General features: G+C 45.0%; 7 protein-coding genes across 7 annotated transcripts; 3 read left to right on the forward strand and 4 right to left on the reverse strand.

Moving 5' to 3' along the window:
* Nucleotides 1–3578: 3578 nt before the first annotated feature.
* Nucleotides 3579–4044, forward strand: LOC311605668 (histone H4). The gene has a single exon (XM_084796376.1). It carries the CDS (start codon nucleotides 3651–3653, stop codon nucleotides 3960–3962), a length of 312 nt encoding a protein of 103 aa, XP_084652502.1. The 5' UTR covers nucleotides 3579–3650; the 3' UTR covers nucleotides 3963–4044.
* Nucleotides 4045–7084: 3040 nt separating this feature from the next.
* Nucleotides 7085–7596, reverse strand: LOC311605404 (histone H3.2). The gene has a single exon (XM_084795903.1). It carries the CDS (start codon nucleotides 7550–7552, stop codon nucleotides 7142–7144), a length of 411 nt encoding a protein of 136 aa, XP_084652029.1. The 5' UTR covers nucleotides 7553–7596; the 3' UTR covers nucleotides 7085–7141.
* Nucleotides 7597–8606: 1010 nt separating this feature from the next.
* On the forward strand, nucleotides 8607–9057 carry LOC311605403 (histone H2B type 1-F/J/L). Its single transcript, XM_084795902.1, has one exon. The coding sequence runs from the start codon at nucleotides 8663–8665 to the stop codon at nucleotides 9041–9043; it is 381 nt and encodes a 126-aa protein (XP_084652028.1). The 5' UTR covers nucleotides 8607–8662; the 3' UTR covers nucleotides 9044–9057.
* Nucleotides 9058–12378: 3321 nt separating this feature from the next.
* Nucleotides 12379–12911, reverse strand: LOC311604758 (histone H3.1). Its single transcript, XM_084794813.1, has one exon. It carries the CDS (start codon nucleotides 12815–12817, stop codon nucleotides 12407–12409), a length of 411 nt encoding a protein of 136 aa, XP_084650939.1. The 5' UTR covers nucleotides 12818–12911; the 3' UTR covers nucleotides 12379–12406.
* A 1289-nt stretch (nucleotides 12912–14200) lies between these two features.
* LOC311604328 (histone H2A type 1-B) lies at nucleotides 14201–14701 on the reverse strand. The gene has a single exon (XM_084794086.1). The coding sequence runs from the start codon at nucleotides 14644–14646 to the stop codon at nucleotides 14254–14256; it is 393 nt and encodes a 130-aa protein (XP_084650212.1). The 5' UTR covers nucleotides 14647–14701; the 3' UTR covers nucleotides 14201–14253.
* A 161-nt stretch (nucleotides 14702–14862) lies between these two features.
* Nucleotides 14863–17570, forward strand: LOC311604329 (histone H2B type 1-F/J/L). The gene has a single exon (XM_084794087.1). It carries the CDS (start codon nucleotides 14937–14939, stop codon nucleotides 15315–15317), a length of 381 nt encoding a protein of 126 aa, XP_084650213.1. The 5' UTR covers nucleotides 14863–14936; the 3' UTR covers nucleotides 15318–17570.
* A 464-nt stretch (nucleotides 17571–18034) lies between these two features.
* LOC311604330 (histone H4) lies at nucleotides 18035–18813 on the reverse strand. Its single transcript, XM_084794088.1, has one exon. The coding sequence runs from the start codon at nucleotides 18761–18763 to the stop codon at nucleotides 18452–18454; it is 312 nt and encodes a 103-aa protein (XP_084650214.1). The 5' UTR covers nucleotides 18764–18813; the 3' UTR covers nucleotides 18035–18451.
* Nucleotides 18814–26808: the final 7995 nt, after the last annotated feature.

Raw genomic sequence — 26808 nt, forward strand, 5'->3', positions numbered from 1 at the left:
TTTAATGATTTAGCCTTTTCCTGGAGGTGGAAAGAGTCTGTGCCACTCCTCTTTGCGATCAACAGCTGTAAGCACATTTCTTCAGATTCTAGAGAAGTTAAGACCAATTCTCACATTTACAAAAGAAAAAAGAAACCTAGGTCAAGAAAGAACAGAAGTTTAGCAACTGGCAGCTGAAGAACAGTGGGATATAACTCATTCCTCCTTTCGAGTACAGCAGATTTCAGGACAGTATTATGAAGCTATTTTCCCCAGCAATATTTATCATAGCATTTTCTACTATGCTCTAAAATAACTTTAATTTCAACGTTGAAAAATAAACAGGATTTGAAAAAAATTCATAATAGCTAATGATCTTATTACATCCATTATAAAGTCTGTCACAAGCAAATTTATTAGCTGGTTGTACCACTGGAGGACGTAGACATTTCAGAGTCAGCATGAATGAGTTATAAACTCCATCTCATTGGCTTGCAATACAATGAAGCTGATATAGTTGGACAGTAAAGCAGAAAAGTAATATTGCCCATCAAACAGACACTTCACTGAAGACACACATTTTAATAAATCCTTATAGTCACCAGATCTCATTTTGGCATAAACGTAATGATTTAAAGATATCCTTATCTTAACGCAACAGTAACTACTTGGGACTTAAAGACGCCTTCTTTCCTTTGCTAACTACATACACATAACTTATATGCTCTAAAATGGTCATTTGTAAGAACAAGAAGAACCAAGTCTCTGGGATGTAAGAACATGTTATGATATAAATGATTACAAATACATGCTCTATACAAGGTTGCCCAGCTGATCAGACTAGAATAGAACCACTCAGTGGTACCCTTATGTGGCGTTTGCTGAGTATACGGAAGGAGGCAGTAGTATTATCTGTGGCATCGCAGTCTTTAGCAGTCATCACAGAAAATACATCACCAGTTTCTAGTATCACATATAGCTTTGAATTGCCCAGCATTAAAAGTTCAAATTTCAAAAACATTATAGCTCCATTACTTTCTATAATCACAATAACAGTGGCTAACTACTATTGCCAACTTAAATTTATTCAGCTGGCTAGCAAATGTTACCATCTCATTCTTGCACGAGCCTTGCTGAGCACTGTGGTTATTTAGGCTCCCCACATATGAAAAAGTATTAGAACTACTAAGTTCCATTTCCTGAATATTTTGGCAATCTCTAGTGTTCCTGAATAGCACACATTGAGACTTGATTTCACCAAGAAAGTGATTTCTCCACATATTCACAGGACAAGGACACTCTGCATAAAGTTCGCTTTGTTACTGCTGTTACCTGGCTGCTTATTGCGATTAACTATAGCAAGAAAAGGGATGGCAAAGCCTGAATCAACCACAGATCTACAAATTTGAACCCATAAGAAGCTTCACTCATTTCCACTCGTTTCCACTCATTACTTTGGAGGCTAACATCAAAAACATGTTTTTGGTTTTTACTCCAAAAATCTACTTTATATTCTGAAACATCGGCTTATTCTCTGTAGTAAGTCTTGCACTATGTTTTTTTTTTTTAGTTTAAAAATTAAAAATTCCGAAGATAAGTGAAAACCATGAAACTTATGGCTTCATCTTCTCTCAAGTTTGTGTTAGATACACACACACACACACACACACACACACACACACACACACACACGTACACCATTACCACAGTAGCAGCTGAGAAACGTGACTTTCATGATTCATCCCAAGGACATTTCCTTAGGCATTCTAGAATCTAGAGAATTTCAAATCTACCGGAAGCCGGGTGTGGTGGTACACACCTTTAATCCCAGGCCTCTATAGCAGCAGAGACAGGTAGATCTCTGAAATTGAGGCCCTACCAGGACTACTGCAAGAGTTCCAGGACAGCTGGGGCTACACAGAGAAACCCTGTCTCAGAAAAAAAAAAAAAATAGCAAGTCTCAAGAGCACCAACATAGAAGGGAAGGGGACAGTTTTAGTAAAGTCAAATGTGCTCAGAAGGTGTAAGAAGTTAGAGGTGTCCATTCTACATTCCTGTCTCTTGAGAGGGCATGAAGGCACGGACAACTTGAAACTCACATCCAAGGGCAACTAGACTGCATTAATTTCACCTTCTAAAAAGGGCACTTTTAAATATTTTTAAAAAGGCTTCTAAATACCCAGTTCTCCTCCCTCTCCTCCCTAATATCTTTTACAGGTGGACCCTGAATAGCTTCTCAGATGCTTGAAATGTTCTCTAACTCCTCCCTGATTTCAGAAAGGCCGCTCTCGGGCGTGGACTATAATCCACATAACTGAGGCCCTGTGTGGGCAACAAATTTCAGAGCAAGGTCAATGTCACTGGGACATTGCTGTTTCCTGGGGATCTCTAGGTGATGGCTAGGGATGTGCTGAGCTGGTGTGCATTACAGCCTTCACCCTGAATTTGATGTCCCCTTAAGTGGCCTTTGAGTTCTTTAGGACTCCACTGTGTCACTTAAAGCCAGTTTTCGCACACAATTTTGGCAGTCTGGCATTTAGAGAGGATAGGCTGGAAGACTGGTTTCTTTCTGGAAAGGAGCCTGGGAGAGCTCTGTGGGTTCATTGGGATAAGTCCCAAGTACATTCCGAGTACCTGAGACTATTTTTAATATTTTTTTCCTCTTCCATCACTATAGAAGCCTCTCAGACAAGCACTAGGCAAACCATATCTTCAAAATGGCCTCTCCAAACAAGGATGGGGCTCACACCAGCACAACACACACTAAATAAGGGGAATTGCTTCAGGTTTTAATCCAAGCTGGACTACTGAGTGTCTGACAAAACTACTTGTGCTCCACTGCCTCCCAGAAAAATAAATAAATAACAGATAGATAGATAGATAAAAATACCTTTGTAGTACTCAAAAAAACACTACATGAATTCTCACAGTGTGAAAAAAATCAATTGTCAGACATACAAAGACTGTCATATGCGAGCAACGTCACTCCAGGGACATATTACTGAGATGTTACTTTACAGAATTTGAATGTTCCTTTAGTTTAATTTGCAAATTCTCTTCACTCCTTGGTACGGACAACAGCGACTAGCAAGGCCATGAGACACAGAATCTTCCCTGGCAAGATTAACTCTTATTAAAAGAGGAGTAATTCTCCAACACTGGGCAAGTCTTCATCCTGCCAGTTCAGATAGTACATATTCAGTCAGCACCAGCTCCCTTCGTAGAGATTTGGAAAGGGAGCTGTGTGCAGACCTCTAACAAAGGCAGAGTTTCATGACAGGTCAAATTGAAAAATGCTTGCAAAATGCTTACACTTTACATTTCTCTAAATCTCCCACTTAAAAGGTAGTCTTTTTGTACTATATCTGCTTTCGTAGGTTAGGAGCCTTATAACAATATTGACTGTCAGAACTCAAAAGCGCAATCCTGAAGGACACAATCTATTGACTAAGAACTCAAAGAAGAAAGCGGAAAAGTCACAGTCCTTTTCACAACACAGCGCCTGTGTCTTCCGCCAGGCAATAGGCGTCAGCCAGTGAGGTTGAGGGGCGGGTACTAAGGACTTTCCCGCCCGCGCCTTTTCAGTTCCCTAAAAGGTCCGCACTCCTTATATATATAGCAGCTGTAGAGCGCACTTGAACAACTCAAGCTCGGCTCAGAAATCTTTAGTCATGTCTGGTCGCGGCAAAGGCGGGAAGGGCCTGGGCAAAGGAGGCGCCAAGCGCCACCGCAAAGTCCTGCGCGACAACATCCAGGGCATCACCAAGCCCGCCATCCGCCGCCTGGCCCGGCGCGGGGGAGTCAAGCGCATCTCCGGCCTCATCTACGAGGAGACCCGCGGGGTGCTCAAGGTCTTCCTGGAGAACGTGATTCGCGACGCCGTCACCTACACGGAGCACGCCAAGCGCAAGACCGTCACCGCCATGGACGTGGTCTACGCGCTCAAGCGCCAGGGACGCACGCTCTACGGCTTCGGCGGCTGAGCCACACAGGTTCACAACTATATATTATAAAGGCCCTTTTTAGGGCCACCCACATTAGCATATAAAGGGCTTGCTACACGAATCGATTTGTAAACTTGGCTTCCTGCCAGCAAGGTTAAAGATGGCGGCGGAATTTGAGGTCTCAGAACAAGAAGTATACAGTTAGTTTTTCTAACGTGTATGTACCGTCCTCCCTAGATACAGCCCTTTGTCAACTTGGGGCTGGAGGAATTAAGTACTGCCATTCTCAACCCCTACCTGGCAATAAAATGAGAAATCTCACTACCAGTTGAAGCAGTTGTTACATAATAACTAAGTGCCTTTAATACTTGGTTAGACTTGTCAGTGCCGTGATCCAGGCTTTCCCTCAACGTTGAGTTAAGTTTAACTACTAAATTACATGTTTGCCTCCAAGTTATGGCTCCTATACATGATAAGCTACTCCAGTGGTCGAATTGAAGGGTCCAAAAGCACACTTTGAGAACCTCAGCTTCAGTTCTAAGCAGCAAGAAGGCCCCAGACAAATCCCTTGCTTTCTGTCTGAAGCTTCTTTCCATGGGTCCACAATCTAGAAATAAAATCCAGCTGGGGAGGGGTTGTTTGTTTTGGTTTAGGGGGCGGGGAAGGGAATGGTTGTGACACTGAGACTGATTTCACTGTGTACTCTTGGCTGTCCTGGACTGCCTTTGTAGACTAGGCTGGCCTCGAACTCATCGATCCACCTGCCTCTGCCTCCCGAGTGCTGGGATTAAAGGCGTGCGCCACCAAACAAAAATACTGAATGGAATCAGAGATGTAACTTTACCATCTACTACTTAGCTAAACCTGGAACCTGGTGTGTGTGTGTGTGTGTGTGTGTGTGTGTGTGTGTGTGTGTGTGTGTGTGACTTACTGGTCGGAAGCATTTGAAAGTAAATTTCAGACCCCATGAAATTGTGTCACTTAATATTTCAACTTTTAACTCCCAAGAGAATTTTCCACATAATTTTCATATATAACTAAAAACAAGGTTAAGGTTTCCTTGAAAAGTCGCCAATTCGTCTCACTTTTCTCTGTTACAGTCTCACTACCCTTAAGAACCAAAATCCAATTAACTATTTTGGCTGGCTACTATACTGTTTTAAACTTGAACTATATCCCCCCCCCCCAAAAAAAATCCCTGGTTTGTTTAAAGACAAGATCTCTCTCTCTCAGGAAGCTAGGGCTGCCCCTGAACTGGCCATTTTGTTGAAATTCGACCTGAACTGCTTATTCTCCTGCCTCAACCTCCTAAATGCTAAGATTATAGATATAAACCACCATGACCTGGATATACACGCCGGGAGTGGCATGATAGTCTAGCACTCATCCAAGTAAGCTACAACCCTAACCTCATTCCTTTTAACATCAAGTTTTGTTTTTGAACAATACAAGTCAAGCCAGGCGTGGTGGCACACACCTTTAATCCCAGATCTTGGAAGGCAGAGTCAGGTGGATTTCCGTGAGTTCAAGGCCAGCCTAGAGCAGGCAAGATAAGACAGAGAAACCCTGTCTTGGAAAACTAAAATAATAACAACAACAATAATAATAATAAAATGTCACATAGAACCTAGCACATTCTGGATACTAGTGTCTGTTCCTCTTAAAATGGTATTCAACAGGCTTCCTTATTTACTGTAAACTACAGATTGAGAAAACTGAGGATCTTTATTTTCTTTGTTTCTTACACTGTACACAGGCTCTCTGTGTAGCCCTGGCTGTCCTTGAACTCAATCTGTAGACAAGGCTGACCTGGAACTCAGAGATCTGCCTACCTCTGCTTCCCATATGCTGGGAGTAAAGCCCTACGCCACCATGCTGGACAAGGGCCTATATATCTAATAAGTGAATTTAGGGCAGTGCGGTTAGTGCTGCTACATGTCATCTGGGCAAAAGGGAGGGAAGCTACATCTGACAGCCTCAGTAGCAAAGTGTGGGAGTGCTCAACATGCACAGAATCCTGTCCCAAAGATTTATTCTACAACTGCCATCCCAGCACGAGGGAATCTAAGGAGCATCACTATGGATTGGGAAAAGGCTGCTCAAGTAAGATGCTGTTAACCAAAACAGAACAAAAATTTAAATTAAAAAAATAAAAAGGTTTAATAGATTAACCCATCTTTGTCTGGGTGGTTGATTTTTTATAAAAATCATACAAATTAACAACAAGCAGACACACCAACAAAGGCCTCATCCAACTAGCAAGTAGCAACCCTTAGGTTACACTGGGAGTGAAGTTTGAGTTCTTAAGTTGCTCAGCCCTGAAAAGTCTTTGTTACATTCTGGCCTCAAAGTACCAGCTGCAGCTCATCTCCAGGGTGCTTGGACCAATCCCAAGGTTTGGCACGAACACCTTCAGCGCCTTGCAGAAAATACTTGGCGGCCCATGGTGATTCCCTAGATGTTATCTTGTGGGACTTTGAGGTGGCGCTTGACGTGGATCTTGCCCAGACCCTTCCCCGCCTTGCCCAGGCGACAAGATGTGATGACTACAAAAGGGAAACTCATTAAGCTTAGTATGAGGATACTTATTAGAACTTTGCGGGCCTAACTGACAACAGGCAAAAAAGCGAGGGAAAGCAGTTACGCCGTTTTTCGGAGAGGGTAGACCTAGCGATACGCATATACACGCAGCTGTCAAGAGTCAAATCCTTCGGTTTGCAAACGTGCATGGTATCACCTATTGATATTACATGGCCTTATGAAAACCTACAAGTGGATAAGCCACTCTGTAATGTGACTAAGCAGTGCAGAGTCAAGATAGAAAAAAGGATGGATCTAGAGATTAAACGCTTTAGCACAGGCAGGTCAGCCTCAAACCTTAGACCTTTTAACTGACAGTTCACTCTTGTTACCTGTAATTTTAAGGACACATAACTGTAACCAACTCCAAACTAAGTTAAAGGAACAACGCACAAATAGCAGAGGGGAGATATTAGCCACTAGATCTGTTTCCAAATAAAGGATAGGGACACTTATGTTAATAATCTAAAATTAATGTGGTTTGAGACGACTTCATCCACATGCTAAAGCCAACTGCATAGACACCTGAGAAATCCAAGACCCTAATAATGACAGCATCACACCTATGTGGCAGCGCTTTTAGAAGGGGATAGGTGGCTCTGAAAAGAGCCTTTGGGTTTCTTATTTTCTAGTGAGGCTTAAGCCCTCTCCCCACGAATGCGGCGGGCCAGCTGGATGTCCTTGGGCATGATGGTCACTCGCTTGGCGTGGATGGCGCACAGGTTCGTGTCCTCAAACAGCCCCACGAGGTAGGCCTCGCTGGCCTCCTGCAGCGCCATGACGGCCGAGCTCTGGAAGCGCAGGTCGGTCTTGAAGTCCTGCGCGATCTCGCGCACCAGCCGCTGGAACGGCAGCTTGCGGATCAGCAGCTCGGTGGACTTCTGGTAGCGCCGGATCTCGCGCAGCGCCACGGTGCCGGGCCGGTAGCGGTGGGGCTTCTTCACGCCGCCGGTGGCCGGCGCGCTCTTGCGGGCGGCTTTAGTGGCCAGCTGCTTGCGCGGGGCCTTGCCGCCGGTGGACTTACGCGCGGTCTGCTTGGTACGAGCCATCACAAAAGAAGGAAAACGAGCGTAGGATGTGCCTGTGTGGGTTCTTATTTATAGAGGCGAGATCTTCCTGATTGGTTGGAATCTTCAAATGCCGCGCCTTGAATGATGTAAGCGGAAGTGCTTGGTAATTGGATAACAGACCTCACTTTTAAATTTCGTAACCAATAGAGATGTGCTTTATTATCTGGTTTCTTGCTATTCATTAAGAATTTCTTCGTCAGCGACGTTGCTGCGATTAAGTACCTTAACCGTTAAATTTGGCTTACGAACATATTAATAAGAGATTTTGGCGAAGCGTGAATAGTTTAAAGTACTTGATGAGCTTGTTTGACCGAACAAAATTTTGGTTTTTTCCGTAAACTGTAGTTGCGCGAACAACCAGGCACGCACAACCACGCCTGGCTGTGTCAATCTCTTAATAAATTCTTGAGTTTTGCAGGTACCTTAAGCTCCGAAAAGTTTAAGCATTTATATCCCCAAAAACTCTAGAGTGACGGCCAGTAACTATGTGAGAAGGTCATTAAAATTGCACCTCTAATACAATGTGGCAGTTTCTTTGATTCATGGGGGAAATGAAAAGCCTGCCCACTTTCACCAGACTGTACAATAATTAGGACTTCCAGAAGTATTAGTTGAAAAGCATATGATGTCTTCCCTCCAGAAACTTCTTCATGGACTAAGCCAACTTTACATAAAGGTACAATGTATATGTGGTTATATCTTTGTGTCTAGGGGAACAGAATTCATGGGTACTACTGACAAAATAGTTCCTTTAACCTCTAAGAAAGAAACGGTCTTTAGTATGGTATCTAAAAACTTTATTTCGTCTAATTTTCACAGTAAGCATCTATTGGCTAACCTGAGCCAATCAGAGAAAAGAAGGATCAGACTTCATTTACATAGATTGAGTGCAAACCTGCCTGGGCTTGTCCTTCTGGACAAACATACTGCTCACAGCTGGCCGAATTGGCTTACTTTGATTGGACAGTAAGGTATGACGTTTACAGTCTCTCTAACTAGCATAGCCACAGCTTTGTTTAAATAGCAGAGAGGTCAGAGCTCACTCAAAATCTCTTTCTGTTCTCACCAGGTCTTGAGAGTCTTTTTAAGATGCCTGAGCCCGCGAAGTCCGCTCCCGCCCCGAAGAAGGGCTCCAAGAAGGCGGTGACCAAGGCGCAGAAGAAGGACGGCAAGAAGCGCAAGCGCAGCCGCAAGGAGAGCTACTCCGTGTACGTGTACAAGGTGCTGAAGCAGGTGCACCCCGACACGGGCATCTCGTCCAAGGCCATGGGCATCATGAACTCGTTCGTCAACGACATCTTCGAGCGCATCGCCAGCGAGGCCTCGCGCCTGGCGCACTACAACAAGCGCTCGACCATCACGTCGCGGGAGATCCAGACGGCCGTGCGCCTGCTGCTGCCCGGGGAGCTGGCCAAGCACGCCGTGTCGGAGGGCACCAAGGCCGTCACCAAGTACACCAGCTCCAAGTGAGCGCGCGCAGCTCACCACGCACACAAAGGCTCTTTTCAGAGCCACCCAACTTTTCTCTTAAGGAGCTGTAGTTCTCTGCAACATGTTTGCTTTGTAGTGGTGCGAAGGAATACAATGTTTCATTCCAACGTAGTTGGGATTGGATACAATGTAAACGTGCTAGGCCTCTTCAGACCCACCAGTTCCATAATAGTTTAGTTTTAAAGGTTGAACCAGGAAGAAAATAAGGCAAACCATTAAGCCTAGGTCTCTATTTTTATTATCTCCAGCTGCTGTCTTTAGAACTGTTTTTAGTCTGTCAGGGGTCCTACTTACACAGGTTCACAGATCCCTCTTGAAAGTTATATACACATCAAGAGTTCAAAATTAAGAGCTTTAATGCTGATTTTGTAATCAATGGGAAAATGCCTGTCCTCACATCTGCAGTATATAGAAGTTATTAAAATTAAGTTACATGAAGAGTTGCCTACCACCGGTGCTTTCTGTGTTGTCCACTTAGAATCATTGCTTGAAATTTTCAGCTTCCTAAATTTCATTATTACTTGGGTCCCCCTTCAGTCACCTAGTACAGAAAGGTAAGTCCATATGGTCTGCCTTTGTGAATAAGTGGAGTGTGTTATGTTAATGTGTGTATGCTAATCTGACTAAAACTGAAACTCCAAAGAACCTGAGTATGGTGTTTTCACCTTTTGGTATTAAAAAATTCAGAAGGACTGGGAAGTCTGGCATCAGATTTTAGAATCGCTTTTTAAAAGATCTGCACATGTGCATGTAAGTTGAATTCAACTCAATTAAAGCATGTATATAGTAGGGAATATGTAAATTATATATATTAATTAGGAAAACAAATGTGTTAAAATAGCAAGTATAAGGCTTTCCATCATTTTGGCTGGCAACCACATCAGGATATAAGTGGCCACACCTTTAATCCCAAACAAAGAAAGTAGAGTTAGTTTGTAAAAGGAACCACTGATGTTTGACAGTGATGTCTAATTGAGGGGCAGTAAACGTAACAAATCATAGAAAGATCTGACAGAATGAGGCAGAGACAGGAGCCCTAGCTCTCCCCAGAAGAGGCGGAAAGAGGGGGGAGTCAGTTTTACTCGATGGTTATACAGAGACAGGTTGCAGAGACAGAACAAGCCAGACACAGGTGAAGACAGGTGAGCCTGAGAATGAGAAGGGGCCAGATATTAAAGCAGATTTAGTAGGAGGCCAAGAAGACCAATTTACTCGGAAGCCGAGAGAAGCCAGTTTGAATTAATCATCTTGGAGAGGAGTTTTGAGCCAGAGAAGCTGAGTTGGACCAGCCAGCCAGAGTTCGAAAAGAGACAGAAAGGGTGAGCTTATTTAGCAGAAAGTCTCAGAGGCTGAAAACAATCTAGGCCTAGATTAGCTAGAATAGGGGCTAGAAGCTTCCAGTACTAGGCCTAGGTTAGCAGACAGAGAGGCAGGAACCCTCAGAAACAATTAAATCATGCAAATAAAAGTTACTTTTACGATGTCCACAGAGGAATCTAGGGTCCTGGTAGCCAGTAAGTCTCTTGTCTTGTCTTTTTTTTTTTTTTTTCCCTTTCCTTTTTTCCAAGACAGGGTTTCTCTGTGTATCCCTGGCTGTCCAGGACCTGCTTTGTAGACCTGGCCGGCCTTCAAACTCAATGAGATCCACCTGCCCCTGCCTCCCAAGTGCTGGGATTACAGGGATGCACCAAAAAAAAGAAAAGAAAAGAAGGAAAGAAAGAAAAAAGAAACAAAGGAATCTATAGTAACTGCTCTCAGCAATCAATCATCAGTGTCTCATGGTAGATAACTGAATAGAAAAATTATGTAGTTTATGTAAAGTCTGAGGATATGAAAGCTTAAGCTATAAGGATCACAGAAAGGGTTTTAAGGTATAAAAAGGTGTTTTATGGTAGGTAAATTCAAGTTATGATTTCAGGTTGGTAAATGCAAGTAATGAAGGTTAAAGGATGTGAAAATTTAAGTGGTGATAAGAAAGTGTCTTAAGTCAGGTGTGGTAGTGCACGCCTTTAATACACATCCTTTGGAGGCAGAGGCAGGCAGATCTCTTATCAGTACGATGACAGCCAAAGCTACACAGAGAAATCCTGTCTTGGAGTTGGGGAGGGGGGGGGCAGGAAGGGGAAGAGAATCTAGTCCAGTAAAGCAGTACTACTGTCATAGTCACAATCTCAAGATTTTACATTTCCTTTGATTGTCTTCTAAGTATAGACTTAAGAATACTTCTCATTGTGCTAAATCTATATACATCCAGTCCTCTCTCCCAATAGATGGAAGCATACTGAAAATCAAGATCAGATGAGCTTTTGTCCCCTAATATATATAACATATGACATATCACCAGGCATATTACAGATATATACATATATCTGTGTGTATGTAGTATGTGTGACGTGACATGTGGTATAGTCTATGATATATCATATATGAGGTTTGCATAATACATGATATATTATCTGTTCCAGCATCTTGTCAAGTCCAGGCATACCCTCAAAATCTACATCATAGGGCTGGAGAGATGGCTCAGCCGTTCAACCAAAATCTACATCACGGGCACCTTCAAAGTGGCTAGCTTCAGGCGGTTCAGCCACACACACTGCTTCAGCTAGGCCTGCCTCAGCTTTCCTCTCTCCCAAAGGATCCCACAGAGGATGGACAGTGAGTGCAACAGCCAGTTCTCCCAGATTTTGGCCAACATCCCAGTTTTCTTGGGTCCCCAAAGATGTCATTGCTACCCAGAGAGCAGAAAGCAGTCTAAAGAGCGCGGTGTCCTCACTTCTGCTTCACCATCACCCCTTCCTGCTTCCTCTCTTTTATAATAAACAATAAGAAATGTTAGCAACCACGTATACCCACTGGCTTGCCCACAGGGACCTAGCAGCAGCTTAGGTCATGACCTGCCGCTGCCAGGTACATCAGATGTGTTACCTGTGCACATAAAAGGCCCCTCTAAATAGGAGTGTCTAACTATACAATTTCTACGGGAGGAATTAAAGTATCAGGAAAAAGTAATCACGGGAACAGCTTCTGTGGTGGTAAAGAACAGTCCTCGTGGACGGACCACAGACCACACACACACACACACACACACACACACACACACACACACCCTTTCGGCCTCTATCAAAAAACTCCCGACTTACCCAACTAAACACTACGCATGCCCGTGGTAAGTTAAACTAAATTATTGGACAAGGGACAGAGCCATAGCACCTTTCAAGTTAAAACGTGAACTAAAACCTAGCAAAATGGTAAAGGAAAAGGACGTTTCAGCGCTTTTTTTGGCAAGTGGGTGGCTCTAAGAAGAGCCTTTAAAGTAATCACAAGAGTGATAGAAATTCCTTAAGCCCTCTCCCCGCGGATGCGGCGGGCCAGCTGGATGTCCTTGGGCATGATGGTCACTCGCTTGGCGTGGATGGCGCACAGGTTCGTGTCCTCAAACAGCCCCACAAGGTAGGCCTCGCAGGCCTCCTGCAGCGCCATGACGGCCGAGCTCTGGAAGCGCAGGTCGGTCTTGAAGTCCTGCGCGATCTCGCGTACCAGCCGCTGGAACGGCAGCTTGCGGATCAGCAGCTCGGTGGACTTCTGGTAGCGCCGGATCTCGCGCAGCGCCACGGTGCCGGGCCGGTAGCGGTGGGGCTTCTTCACGCCGCCGGTGGCCGGCGCGCTCTTGCGGGCGGCTTTAGTGGCCAGCTGCTTGCGCGGGGCCTTGCCGCCGGTGGACTTACGCGCGGTCTGCTTAGTTCGAGCCATTATAGCAAAGGACAAAAGTAAGCCTGAGAAGTAAACTGCCTCAGGGTTGCCTTTAAGTACTTTTGCGTTCGCGCATGCGCAACACACGTACCCGCGCCGGTTTCCCTCCTCCTACAGAGAAACATTCTGATAGGCTTGTCTACTTTTCAAAAGCCCCGCGCAATATTACTATTGGCTGAGGAGTTCAGGCGGTGATTGTGTAACTCTTGCATACTGATTGAATTGCTAAACTAAAATGTTTATTTTCGTCTTGTAAGATTCTAGATGGCCTGAACGCAGCAGTGTCATTATTAGCTAAAGGAAATAGTGTTTCATTATTAACTAAGAATAATGGAGTTCTTAGCTGAGGAAAATATAAAATTACAGGTGGCCTGGACTCAGCTCCCATAACAATAGCGTTGTCAGCCGAGCAAGCTGCAGGCCGATAACGAGTACAAAGCTGTGGCGAACTAAGGAAAACTAAGGAACTAAGGTTGTGGCCCCCATCAACTCTGTCCCCGGAAATTACTGCTCTTATCTCACCATACTTAGAATTTACAACCCTTGGCCCCCTATTGTTACGCTAGCACTCTAACCATTGCCACTGAGTTTCACTTTTTGTAGAAGATAAACGCTGAGTTTCTGTAGGATGGGGTCTTTTCCATCTCCCCGGAGTTTGGTGGACCCTGACTCGTCAGATTAATAAATTCCTTTTCTTTTGCATCGACTCTGGACTCTGTCTCTCAATTGGACTTCCAGGGATAAACTCAGACCAACGTGAGTTTAACAGTCTCTCACACCCGAGCTTTCTTAAGTTTGACTCCACGCCTGGCTTGTATAAAGCCGCTTGCAGAACTGAAATTGGAACGTCATGGCTGACCCTGGAGAAGCCAACGAACACTCTGGAACGCGTGTTCTCCACCATCCTTGGCTTTATTTTTCTCTTCTAGTACCCGGACTGCAATAGCTCCACACTGGTGTTTGAAATGTCACCAGTAAAGAGGCCAGCAGGAAGGTAACAGAAAGGAAAACATGTCAACTAGGCTCTGAATGCTACCTTGTTACTTTGGGTAAAGCCTTGCCAGATTGGTCTACCCAGATTCCCATAACAAAGGCTCCCTTCTTAGACTCTGCCAGTTTTCCAGTCTACTCTGGAAAATATTTTGCCAGTTTTCCCCAGAAAGTACTCCAGCACGTTAGCGCGATATCTGTTATTTCTCTGCGTGAGGTATAAAACAACACAACTATCTTGTTCAGAATTGTAGTGGCCTCACCAAACTAGGTTAAAACTGTCACTGGTTACCAGACTGTCCTGTGAAGCAGTGGTGGTTCTAAAAAGAACCTTTGGGGCTTAAAAAAAAAAAACTGAACTGGTTAGTGTATCAGCACTTTAAATTTAAAAAGTGGGTGGCTCTGAAAAGAGCCTTTGTTTTTAGCTTAAGAACCAGAGCCTGGACTTATTTCCCCTTGGCCTTGTGGTGGCTCTCGGTCTTCTTGGGCAGCAGCACGGCCTGGATGTTGGGCAGGACGCCGCCCTGCGCGATGGTGACGCGTCCCAGCAGCTTGTTGAGCTCCTCGTCGTTGCGGATGGCCAGCTGTAGGTGTCGCGGGATGATGCGCGTCTTCTTGTTGTCGCGCGCCGCGTTGCCGGCCAGCTCCAGGATCTCGGCCGTCAGGTACTCCAGCACGGCCGCCAGGTAGACCGGGGCGCCGGCGCCCACCCGCTCCGAGTAGTTGCCCTTGCGCAGCAGCCGGTGCACGCGGCCCACGGGGAACTGCAGGCCGGCGCGGGACGAGCGCGTCTTGGCCTTGGCGCGAGCCTTGCCACCTTGCTTACCACGGCCAGACATAGTAATAGCTGTTCTGCTAAAATCTGTTCAGCCTGAACCAGTCTCCACAGCATCAGTCTTATAGTCATCTCCTGGCGCGAAAACGAAGTGATTTGATTGGCTATGCATGCACTTTTCTCTAAGCCAATAATACTGTGGGTTTGAAATATGCTTGCTTTAATTGGACAGTTAGTGTATGACATTTACAGACTCGCTAACAAGCATAGCCACAGCTTTGCTTAAATAGCAGGGAGGTCAGAAGCACACTCAAAACCTTTCTGTTCTTACCAGGTTTTGAATATCTTTCCAAAATGCCAGAGCCCGCCAAATCCGCTCCCGCCCCGAAGAAGGGCTCCAAGAAGGCGGTGACCAAGGCGCAGAAGAAGGACGGCAAGAAGCGCAAGCGCAGCCGCAAGGAGAGCTACTCCGTGTACGTGTACAAGGTGCTGAAGCAGGTGCACCCCGATACGGGCATCTCGTCCAAGGCCATGGGCATCATGAACTCGTTCGTCAACGACATCTTCGAGCGCATCGCCAGCGAGGCCTCGCGCCTGGCGCATTACAACAAGCGCTCGACCATCACGTCGCGGGAGATCCAGACGGCCGTGCGCCTGCTGCTGCCCGGGGAGCTGGCCAAGCACGCCGTGTCGGAGGGCACCAAGGCCGTCACCAAGTACACCAGCTCCAAGTGAGCGCGCGCAGCTCACCCCGCACACAAAGGCTCTTTTCAGAGCCACCCAATTTTTCTCTAAAAGAGCTGTTCTTCTGCAACAGGTTTGCTGCTTTGTAGTGGTGCAAAGGAATACAATGTTTTAACTTTTCTTTAAAAAGCTGTAATTCTAGACCTGCAAAGGGTTCTGCAGTATGATTGTTATTTTGTAATCGGTATAGTTTCGTTGGAACACATTTGGGACTTTCACTAGTCTGAAACAGTTTACTTTTGGATACAATGTATCCTGCCCAGTCAAGTTTTAACTGCCTAGTTTTGATACACCCAGAGCAGTTGTTACTACAAAGTAGCAAGACTTGGGAGTTAGTCTGCTGTGCATCCCATCTGAAAGTGTTTGGAAGCAGCAGCCTGATGGGATTTTTTTTGTTGTTGTTGTTACAATAAAAATAGTCATACCAGCCCCCCGCATCTGTCCTCCTTAGTTGAAATGTGTGCTAGTACCACCAGAGCCATTTTCCTGTGTTTTTTTGAGGACCTCACTAACCTGCTGTCCTGGAACTCACTGTAAATCAGGCTGGCCTAGAGTTGAGTTCCCCCTCCCTTTGTTTCCTGGGTGCTGGGATTGAAGGCATGTGTCAACACACCCAGCCCCCAAATTTAACAACTCTTCTTAGAAAAAGGCTGACAATATATCTGAAGTCAGTGATTTTTTTTTTTTTTGCCTTCGTGATTTGTCTGCAAGTGCCTACTAAACAAATTGCAATATATATTGTCACCCAATACTGTAATGAGACCTCAACAATTTATCCTGAAGTATTCAAGCATGCTTTAACACTTCCCTCCAGACAAAATTCTGAATACTTTGGAATAGTGAATACAAACGTTCTAGATACTTAGACTTGTAGTTGAGACAATCCTTTTGGAGCATGGATAAGGATCCAAAATAGAAGATACATTGTAAGTACTGCATGACATTCCTGAGATTAATAAAGTTAATGCTGAGCAGTGACTGCACCAAACAAATCGCCTATTATGCTTCAAGCCCCTCATAACAGATGATGAAGGCAGTCTTGGGTCTCACCAGCGGCTTTAATAAGGCTGTGGTCTGACAGCTTTACTAATCCTCTGTATCAGGATTCTTTCAATTGGTCCTGTTAACAATTCTTTTCTAAAAGTACAACCCCCTCCAGTGTTGTGGGGACATCCCAGATCCTATGCCCCTAAACAGTGCTTCTCAACCTCAAGAGGCAGGAATCCACAGACTCACCAGAGCTAACAAGAATTGATCAGGAAAAGATCAGAGAAAAGGAGAAACTTGCCAGGTCCTGTGTGAGCAAAGCATTTGGGTCGGCTGAAGATTCTTAAATAATATGCGGAGCACTGTTAACTTTAGCTTCAGTATATTTTTTTAAGCTCTCTTATTTTTAAGTATGTGTATGTGTTTGTACAAGATCTCCTGGAACTGGAGTTACATGCAGTTGTAAGGCACCCAACATAGGTGGTGGGCACTGGACCCTCTGCAACAGCAAGCAGTGCACGCTCTTAACTACCATCAAGGCATCTCTAGCCCCAGCCTTCATTATTTTTAATATTTTCCATATGTCCACTTTTGATCAAATAAGAACTGGAAATATAAATGGTCAAGAGTAGGCCTTAAACCTGCAAAAACATAGACTCTAACCACTTTTCACAGCCTAGACCACTGGTCCAAACCAATGTCATCCACAAACTGAACTGTTGTAGCCGCCTCCTTACTAGTTTCCTTGTCACTATTTTCCATCAAACGTCTATAATCATTGTTTTAAAATATAAGTCAGATCTTGCCTGTTCTCAGCTCAAATCCCTGCAGTAGTTCCCACCCAAAGTAATCCCAAAAGCCCAGAAAGCGACCCCTCAGTTCCACTTGGGTTTCAGGCTTTGTCCCTGCTTCCAGGTTTTCTAGATGATTTTCTTCATTTTAATAATGTATTAATTTTAATTATGTATTTAATTCTATTTTATAGGTGGGAGGTTGTCAGATCCCTTGGAACTGGGGTTACATTAGTAAGCTGCCATGTGGATGCTAGGAATTGACCTGGGTCCTCTGAAAAGCAGCCAGTGCTCTTAACGACTGAATCATCTCTCTAGCCCCCCAGTCCCCCAGCCCCCCAGCCCCAGATGATTTTCTAACCTTAACCCTCCTTCACTTTCATACTGTCAATTTTTTTCTGATTATCACTTTACTAATAAAGACTTATATAACCACATCATCTAAATAAATATTACCTCCTCCTGGCATACAGTGTGTCTTTTCCTGCTTCAGTAATGAGCATAACACTTAAGCCTGTACTACTTGATTAGTCTGCATTCCCAGGTCCAATCAAATCAAAAATAGTTTGTACTGGCCTAGAGGGAATGCTCAGCCATTATGAGCACCCATTGCTCTTACAGAAGACCACCCGTCCCCAGCAAGCGCATGGTGCCTTACTACTTACTGTCTTTGAGCCCAGATCCAGGGGATCCAACACCCTCTTCTAGCCTTCTTGGGCACATAGTGCAAAACACCCATACAATATACATTTAAATTATTCATTTATAAAGGCCGAGACACAGAAGCGTGCCTGGCACATGCTGTGTTCAACTTTTTTTTAAGCCGCAGATGATTTTCTCAAACAAGTTCTTAACCTCCAATAGTATACGATTCTTTTCACTTGCACACAGAAACCCTTACCTTTAAAGACAAACAAGAGACCCAAGAGGTTGTCCTGTACATCTTTAATCTCTTTAAGAAAACACCCGTACTCTACCATTATAGTACAAGAAATGAAACCAAGGCATATTAGGCTCCATCGCTCGAGGCCGGATTTTCCCACTGAACTCAAAGCACAGAAATGGCCAACCTCTGTGGGCTATGTACACGCAACCTCGGTCCAGCGCTGCGCCGCCATCAAGACACTCGCGCTTTGTCTATGCAACTCGAAGGATTTAGACAGGAAGCAGGCGACAGTTTCATCCCTACCATCCAAATCGCACGCTTCCCGAACCCCTAACGTTCAACAGGATGCCCAGCCTAACGAAGAGATGAAGGGTTAACATAAATGTCCGCTCTTTTAAATAGAAAAGATGGGCGGCCCTGAAAAGGGCCTTTGGTTTTGCGGGACAGGACGCGGGAGCAGCTCAGCCGCCGAAGCCGTAGAGCGTGCGCCCCTGGCGCTTGAGCGCGTAGACCACGTCCATGGCGGTGACGGTCTTGCGCTTGGCGTGCTCCGTGTAGGTGACGGCGTCGCGGATCACGTTCTCCAGGAAGACCTTGAGCACCCCGCGGGTCTCCTCGTAGATGAGGCCGGAGATGCGCTTGACTCCCCCGCGCCGGGCCAGGCGGCGGATGGCGGGCTTGGTGATGCCCTGGATGTTGTCGCGCAGGACTTTGCGGTGGCGCTTGGCGCCTCCTTTACCGAGACCCTTCCCGCCTTTGCCGCGACCAGACATACTGCAGGAGCTGAAGAGCAGACCTCAGTAACGAGAGAGCCGCAGGCACTTCACTTATATGCAGGGCGTTCGGACCTGATTGAAGACTGGAACCGCGCGCACTCGCTCCGCCCCTGGCCTGGCCCATGTCTGATGATGTCACCAACGTTCGTTGTTTCCCGCTTCCCTGAGCTGGGTCCTTTGTTCCCAAACAGGAGGCTCCGGCCATTTTAAGTAATTCAGACTATGAACGATTTAGCAATGCGTGTTTGCCACTTGCGACGTCTTAGGGCAGCAGCAGACCTTTGGTCAGCCAAGCGATCACAACTTCTGATGTGGGGGGCTGGCGAGGTTCGCCTCCCATGCCCTTATCCCCTGCTGTAGAGAACACTGCAGAGAACACAAGTACCATTTCCTTCATGATTTCGAATTCAGGACAAGCCTGACCCCAAAGTCTTGATTCTAGCAGGTAAATGCGTGGCTGGTCACTAAGACTTATCAATGCCGTGCTGAGGACAGTGTCTCCGTTGGCTTCTTTTCTCCTTTGTTAAAACTCGTAATTTTCGTTTATTGTTTGCCGTTCTAATCCAATTCTTGCTTTCTCTTTGATTCGATAGCAACTTTATTCCCTCTCGTTAGGAAATGGCTTCCTACTGGACTTTATCTAAAATAGTTTGGAATACCTGAAAGCAAAGTTAAGTACATTATTAAGAACATTCATCTTTGTGAAGCAGAGTGGCGCAGCGGAAGCGTGCTGGGCCCATAACCCAGAGGTCGATGGATCGAAACCATCCTCTGCTATGAGGTTTTTATTGTTTTTTGTTCTCTCCCAGAGGTATTTTAAGTTTGTTTTGAAGTACAAAATCAAGTTGACCTGTGCAAAAAGAAACTGGAACTTTTTCATGGACACCTAAGTGGTGATTAATGGTTTCTCTTGATAATAAGCCTTATTTATTCTGGTTACTTTGCCCTATAAAGCCTAGAATAGCTAAACGAAGCCAAGTATAGCATAAGAGTGGAGGAACAGAGTTCAGTTTCTTTCGTACATAACTCATAAAGCCTTATTTTCCAAGGATGTGTTAGTAGACTAGAAACCCATTGAACAGACCCTATAGATATCTTTTGCAATTACTAGAGTTTTAATCTTGACAGCAATGGGAAGTGTTTTGAGAAAAGTGTGGAGTTAGGGGAGAGTGTGAGGTCTTCACTTAAAATCTGCCTGAGAAAACCATTTCTGCTACTGGCACTGGTCCTATGCTTTTTTCATCTCTACTCTTCACCTTACTGTGAAGCAATTGCTATTCTCTACACTTTTTTTTTTTCTTTCTGGAGTTGGGGGCGGGGATTCGAAACAGGGTTTTCTCTGTGTAGCTTTGGCTGTCCTGGACTCCCTTTGTAGACTAGGCTTACTATGTCTTTTTAAAAGAATTCACTGGATCAGAAAACAGAAGTTCAAAGGCCACTCTCCCAGTAGGCTATGGGCATGAGGATATTTATTTCTTCTCAGTGGGGGCTAAAGGTCAAGATCAGCCCTTGAAAATAATTGACAGAATTGCCATGCACCTGGTCCCTGGTAGCCTTGTTTTCTTGCCTCACACAATTTTAAAAAAAATTTTTTTTTTAAGGACTATTTCTCAAGCTGTGGCAACAAAGCCAGTTGTTGACCTCAGCTCCAAAACCACACACTAGTTCCGTGACTTGGGGAGAGGTCCTCACCCACCTCACAGCAAAGATCACAATACAGCAAAAGACTGTCACAAAGGTGAAGCCTGGAAAAGGCTTCTTTGTCCTCTCCTCCACGGTGACAGACCCTCTTCTCCCCAGCTGAGAGCTCCAGGGGTGTGGATAAGCCCTGCCTGTCTGGTAAAGTCCACTGGAACAACTTCTGTTGTTCTGTTGTTGAACAGAAGTTGTTCCACTGGATTGGCTGCCCCAGTGACCACATGCTCACTGGTCGTGCTGCCAGCTTGGATCACAGTGACTCCTTTCTTCAGGGATGTTGAATAAAATCACTACCCAAGAGCCATATGAGTCTTCCAGGTTCTACTTTTTAGAATATGACCAAGGGTCCTCACCATGGCACTTACCCACAGAACTAAGTGAAAACTCAACAGAGCAGTTCTGTCTGATAGCTTTGCCCTGGCACTAACGCAGTTTGTACCTCTGAGAGAAGACAGACTCAATCTAATCATAATTGAATGATTTGTTGATTAGCTGCTAGCAGGATGAACTATCTCAGCTAAATTTGAGATTCCCCATGAGTGAGGGGTATGGGGAAAGACTTTTAAAGGGGAAAATATCACAAGAAGACCTTTAATATCTAAACAAGCAAGGAAGAACTGTTGCATTCTGCAAAGTGGTTAATACAACTCAAAACTGTTGGCTCTGTTTCTTAGCAATTAGACTTTGTTATACAACCCAACTCTCCTATACAAGAGGGGAAAAAAGGTTAAAGGGAAACAAGAATAAACCTGCCGGTATCAGTTCCACAGGACAGATGCCCAGGTGTCTCCAGGCCTGCACACTGATTCTCTCCTCGATCCTAGTCCAATCCTGCAGCCTTCTCTCCTCTCCGCCTGCATCTCTCTCTAGGGGCGCAATGACCCGGCTCCCTCTTCCCATCGATGATGTTCAATTAAAAACACAATATCCCGGCTGGAGTCCCCAATCTGTTTCCTGAATTCTGGACCCAGGATAGCTCCTCTCAGTCAATCCCAGTGTCAGTCTCAGTAGGGTATCCGGGGTGTTTCCAAGGGGAAAATCCTGGGCCAGAACCTGCCATCCTTCCACACAAAACAATCTTTGGGTATCTATGCAAGGAAGTTACAAATTAGGGAAGTTACATATTAGGAATTATGTATTAGGAAGTTACATATTAGGGAAGAAAAAAAAGCAATTAGTCATATACTAACATAGTCACATGTGGTTGTACATTTTTGAGGGTGGGGTCACTGAGTCAGGGATATTGGGAACATCTTCCAGGCACTGGGGTCAGAGACAAAGAGCTAGTGGGTACCAAGATGGATGCTCAGCATTAAATGGAATATGTTTTGTTATCACACTGGCATTTACAAACCAGGAAAAGAGGTAGGTTTTGCCAGGAAATATGAGTAAATAAGTGCTTGCTAGACAGCCAAGAAAAGCATTCTAAGCCAAAGAAACAAACAGAAGGGCACATGCGAGCTAACATTTCTAACTATGATAATGTCATGTGAGAGTGTATGAAGGCGGGATAGGGTTCTGAGAAAAAAAATGGCTGCACTCAGATCATCTCCCATTCAACCCCTGGAAATGTGATGAAATACTGGAAGACATGACACCCAATACAGGTTTTGATATGTGTGTTTGGGGCTCTCTATATGCAGCGATGTTAATGGTCATCTTAAACTGGTCATCGCTACCTTAGCATTTCATACACAGACTTAGCCAACAGATTACAAACACACACACACACACACACACACACACACACACACACACTCACTCACTCACTGCTCCCTCCCAAGTGCTCCCCCAGCCCACTCAACACAAATTTTGGGGGTGGTTTTTTGTTTTGAAGTTTTTAATTCCAATGTAATCATTTCCCCTTCCCTCTTCACCCTGCAAATCCTCCCATATATACCCTCTCAACCCCTATGAAATTCATGGCTACTATTATTATTATATTCATGTACATAAATACACCTTGCTGAGTCCATTTAGTGAACACAAACTCTTACAACAGCAAAAGGAAGTCTTGCAGACTGGTAAGACTTCAACCAGCCATCCTCACCACTTGGGCCTCCACGTCCCAGGGTGGCTAAGACATAGATTGCACATGCTGTGTGAGCACCCAAGCCATCTCCAACTCCAGGGAGAAAAAGAGCATTTTTCTGTTGTGGCCTCTGACTGCTTACATTCCACAGTCACCTTTTGCAGGACTGAAGAATGGGTCTGTGTGAGCAACACTCACCTGATGGATGAGTGTGGGGTTCCAGAACAAGCATGTGTGTAAAGAACTCACATTTCTATTGCATTCTTGCTATTTTCCAGATGTTGTTCTACTGACAGTTAACAAAGGCCCTATCTCTGAACTCCACTAACCGATTTTTAGTAATCATGAAAGCGGCATGTTTCTGCTCTAAAGTGCCTATAATGCCAGTTCTGATTCATGAATTAAGTGTAGGAAATTGTAATAGTCAAAACTGCCCTCCTACTTTGAGTTTTTCACTAATTTAATTACTTTACATCTGGATCGTGCCCTTTCTCCTCTCCTCCCAGCCCCACCCTCTCACCTCACGTCCCCTTCCCCTGTGCCCTCCTCCCTTTCTTCTCAAAGCAGGGAAGATCCGGGATATCAACCCACATTGCCATATCAAGTAGGACTGGGAGTATCTTCTACTGAGGATAGACAAGGCTGTCCGATTAGCGGGAAGGAATCCAAAGGCAGGCAGCAGGGTCGGAGACAGCCCTGCTCCTCCCGTTAGAGGGCCCACATGAGGACCAAGCTGTACATTTGTAACTTGCGGGGCGGGGGAAGGGGGTGCGGACGGGGCGGGGAGGACCGGGCGGGTGGGCGGGGATAGGTACATCCCACGAATGCTCTCTGGTTGGTGGTTCAGTCTCTGGGCCCAGGTTTGTTGGTTTTTGTAGGTTTTCTTTGGATGTACTTGACTTTTCTGGCTCAATCCTTCCTCCCCCCCCCTTACCCCCCCCAGCTCCGCCTAATGTTTGGCCCTGGGTCTCTGCATCTGTTTTCATCAGGGGCTGGGTGAAGACACTCAGATAATTCTTATGCTAGCCTTCTAACTGCAAGGGTAGCAGAATATTACTAATAAATGTGGGTGTTTATTAATAATAAGTGGGCTCAAAAAAAAAAAAAAAAAAAGAGATGGGCTCTCTCACGGCATGCGACTCGGGCTGGTCATTGGTTGGCTGGGTCGAAGGTTTTGTGGATGGGCTTGTGCCCTCTTCGCTCCACTGGAAGTCCTGCCTGGCTACAGGAGGCGGTCATTTCTTAATGAAAACTAATCTAAAATTAGCAATTAATGGCTTTGGACCTCTCAAGGCACTAGTGGATCCCTAATAAAAGTATTGTTTTCTTTTTGAAGTGGACAAATGTGTATCTTGAAAAGTGTGCTGTGACATCAAGTGATAAGAATCAGCGAAAGTATGCGTGCGTGGAGTGGCTTTGTGACGCCAGAGGGTCTGTAAATGATGGCTTTGTAGATGAAGACTATGAACAGGAAAGCAACTGAGTACACGCAAGCGACTTTTCTCTCCGTGAACCAGCCATGTACTGTAATATGTAAATAACTTGGTCCCAACACTTCCTAAATCCGACTCTATGGCCCTGAATAATACACAGCATCCCGCGGCGTGGACTGCATTGTTTTTTATGATGTACCGCAAGAGCGCAGCAGAAAGTTCCTTTCACTTCCTAAGTCTGATGGCTAGAGGTTGTGGCTGTGACCACGTGGCCTAACGGATAAGGCGTCTGACTTCGGATCAGAAGATTGAGGGTTCGAATCCCTTCGTGGTTAGTGTGGTTTTGTTTCCTTCTGTTCCGCACAGATGAAATTGTAACATCCAGTCAAAAAATAAACACGACCCTCACATTTTCTGAGTTTTCAGAAATCCTTTCTTCCTCCTGTGAAAGGGGAAAGAGAGACAGCTTTTGAAGGCCTTTTAGCAGTGGTTCTCAACTTTCCTAATGTTGCGACCCTTTCTTTAGCACAGTTCTTCGTGCTGTGGTGACAACCATAAAGTCATTTTATTGCTACTTCATAACTGTAATTTCCCTACTGTGATGAATCGTCATGTAAGACATCTGAGATGCGATTTCTATGAAGCGCTCATTATTCCACACCCTTCCGGGGGTTGCGACCCACAGGCTGAGAAACTCTGCAAAGAACTGGCGCGGAGGACAAGAATTAAAAGTGGAACGAGGCTTTTGAGCATCTAGGGCTGTCAGATTCTGCCAGCTTTGGATTGTGGAGCTCTTGGCCTTAATTTTGTGTCGTTAAATAATCCCGAATAATCCTGTTTTTTTCTTGTTCTTTGAGACAGGGTTTCAAGTAGCACAGGCTGGCCTCATCATACCTAGCAGAAATGGGAATTCTGATTTAAGAATATAAAAACGTGCCTCATTCAAAGTATTCCCCTTTTCCTTTCTATTGCACAGACAGCGAGGGCTACGGAAAGAAAAGGCCTGTCCCATCCAGGAAGTACCACAGAGGAAAATTGAAAAAGTAGAACCATCTTGGGACACCTTGAGTCTTCAGTGGTCACTAGACACTAGGGATTTGTCCCAAATTTAGAAAATATAATATATACACACCCTTTATAAATATGTGACCTGTTGCTTTAAGGCAGGGGTTCAGAAACACACGCATGCCCTGAAGCTCTTTAGAGATGCGTGCAAAGGGGGGGGTGGGGAAGAGCCGATGGGAGGGAGGGGCGATGGGACAGCAGACAGGCCATATGGATCGATAGTGCCGGTGTAAAGTAGGAACGTTAACACACAGCTAGGCACACTCATCCCAAACTATCCCACCAGCACTTTATATGATGACCACTTCTTTTCCACCTAGAGCTGTTGTCTTCCTTTATTGTTTTGTCTAGACAAAAATGGCTAGGCTATCCAAGAATAGAGTTCCTGAGTCAGTTGGCACCATGACATTTTGCCTCTTTCATTGTAATAAGCCAATAAATTCCAATTTGCCTAACTAGGGGTATGTTCCTGTTAGGCCAGAGACAACCAATAGTTCCTCTTTCTTTCTTTCTTCCTTCCTTCCTTTCTTTCTTTCTTTCTTTCTTTCTTTCAATTGCTAAGAGAAAAAATAATTAGATCAAGTCAAATGTTTAGTAAAAAGGTCAGAGAACAGATAACTCAGTGGCCCTGGGTTCCATCTCTGGTACCATGGGGTACTGCAGCCACATGCCTGGCTGTTTAACCACAAGAGTTGAAAACTGTTTCTCACAGAAACTTGCACATGAATATCTATGAGGTTCATCAATGGCTTTCAAAATGTAAATCTTGCTGCGAGGCTTTTGTGGGTCTGGGGCACCATTCTGACAACTCCCACAGCCAAACAGTGCTTCAGTCCAGCCACACGAGGGCACCATAGAGCCACATAACCCTTGTCCGCAAGCAACAATTTTGAACTTTTTCTCCCCCCTTGGTAGTTCTGGGGACCAAACGCCAGATTCGGGGCCTTGTACATGCTAAGCAAGTGCTCTTGAACGTTGATACTAATGAACAAGAATCAGTCAGCTATCTTCCATGTAGCACTTTCCTTTGATTTACCACTAAACTAAATCAAGAGGGTGGGTTAAGCATTTTAACACACTCTTCACAGGGCACAACTGTAGCACTCTTTTCCAATTTACCATTTTTTAACATTGTTGAACTTTCATTTACTCACTACTTTTATCAACATCTTCACTGCAGTTTTTCTATATGGTTTCTATACTTTCATACAACACACACTTTGTACCTTTTTGTTTTATAATTTTTAATTGTCCGATAGCCTTTTATTAAGTGATAGAACAGTGTCCGTGACCAGTCTCCTGCTCATTTGTGATACTCATAGCTATACATTCCTACAGCCAGGAAATATATACACATTGCAATGACCTGCACGTCTTAGGGGTTGTCCTGACCTGGATCCATGACAAAGAGGAAAAACAATCAACATGCATACAGAAAAGCTGGGATGGGGCAGGTGGTGGTGCACTCCGATGAGATGCATCAACAGCAACCAGGAACAGGAAGTGAGGGGAACCGCTCCTAAAAGGTACAGTCGGGTAACAGTGGAAATGCTGAGGGAAGGATATAAGGTGAAGACTTTATACCTATAAACATGCCTGAAACCTCCAAACTGAGGATTTGAGCAACTAGAGAGGTATACGAACACAAAGGGAGAAAAACGCGGCTCGGGATCAGGAAGGTTGTTGGAGACAGGTTTTAGAAGAGAAACTTGAAGAGCTAAAATGAACAGGTGTTGTTCATCATCCAGGTGCTTTAGCAAAACTTCAAGTCCTAAAGAACTAAACGACGAGGATGGGATTCGAACCCACGCGTG

The sequence above is a fragment of the Acomys minous genome (genome assembly GCF_964271855.1).
Source record: "Acomys minous genome assembly, chromosome: 9".
Taxonomy (NCBI): Eukaryota; Metazoa; Chordata; class Mammalia; order Rodentia; family Muridae; genus Acomys; species Acomys minous.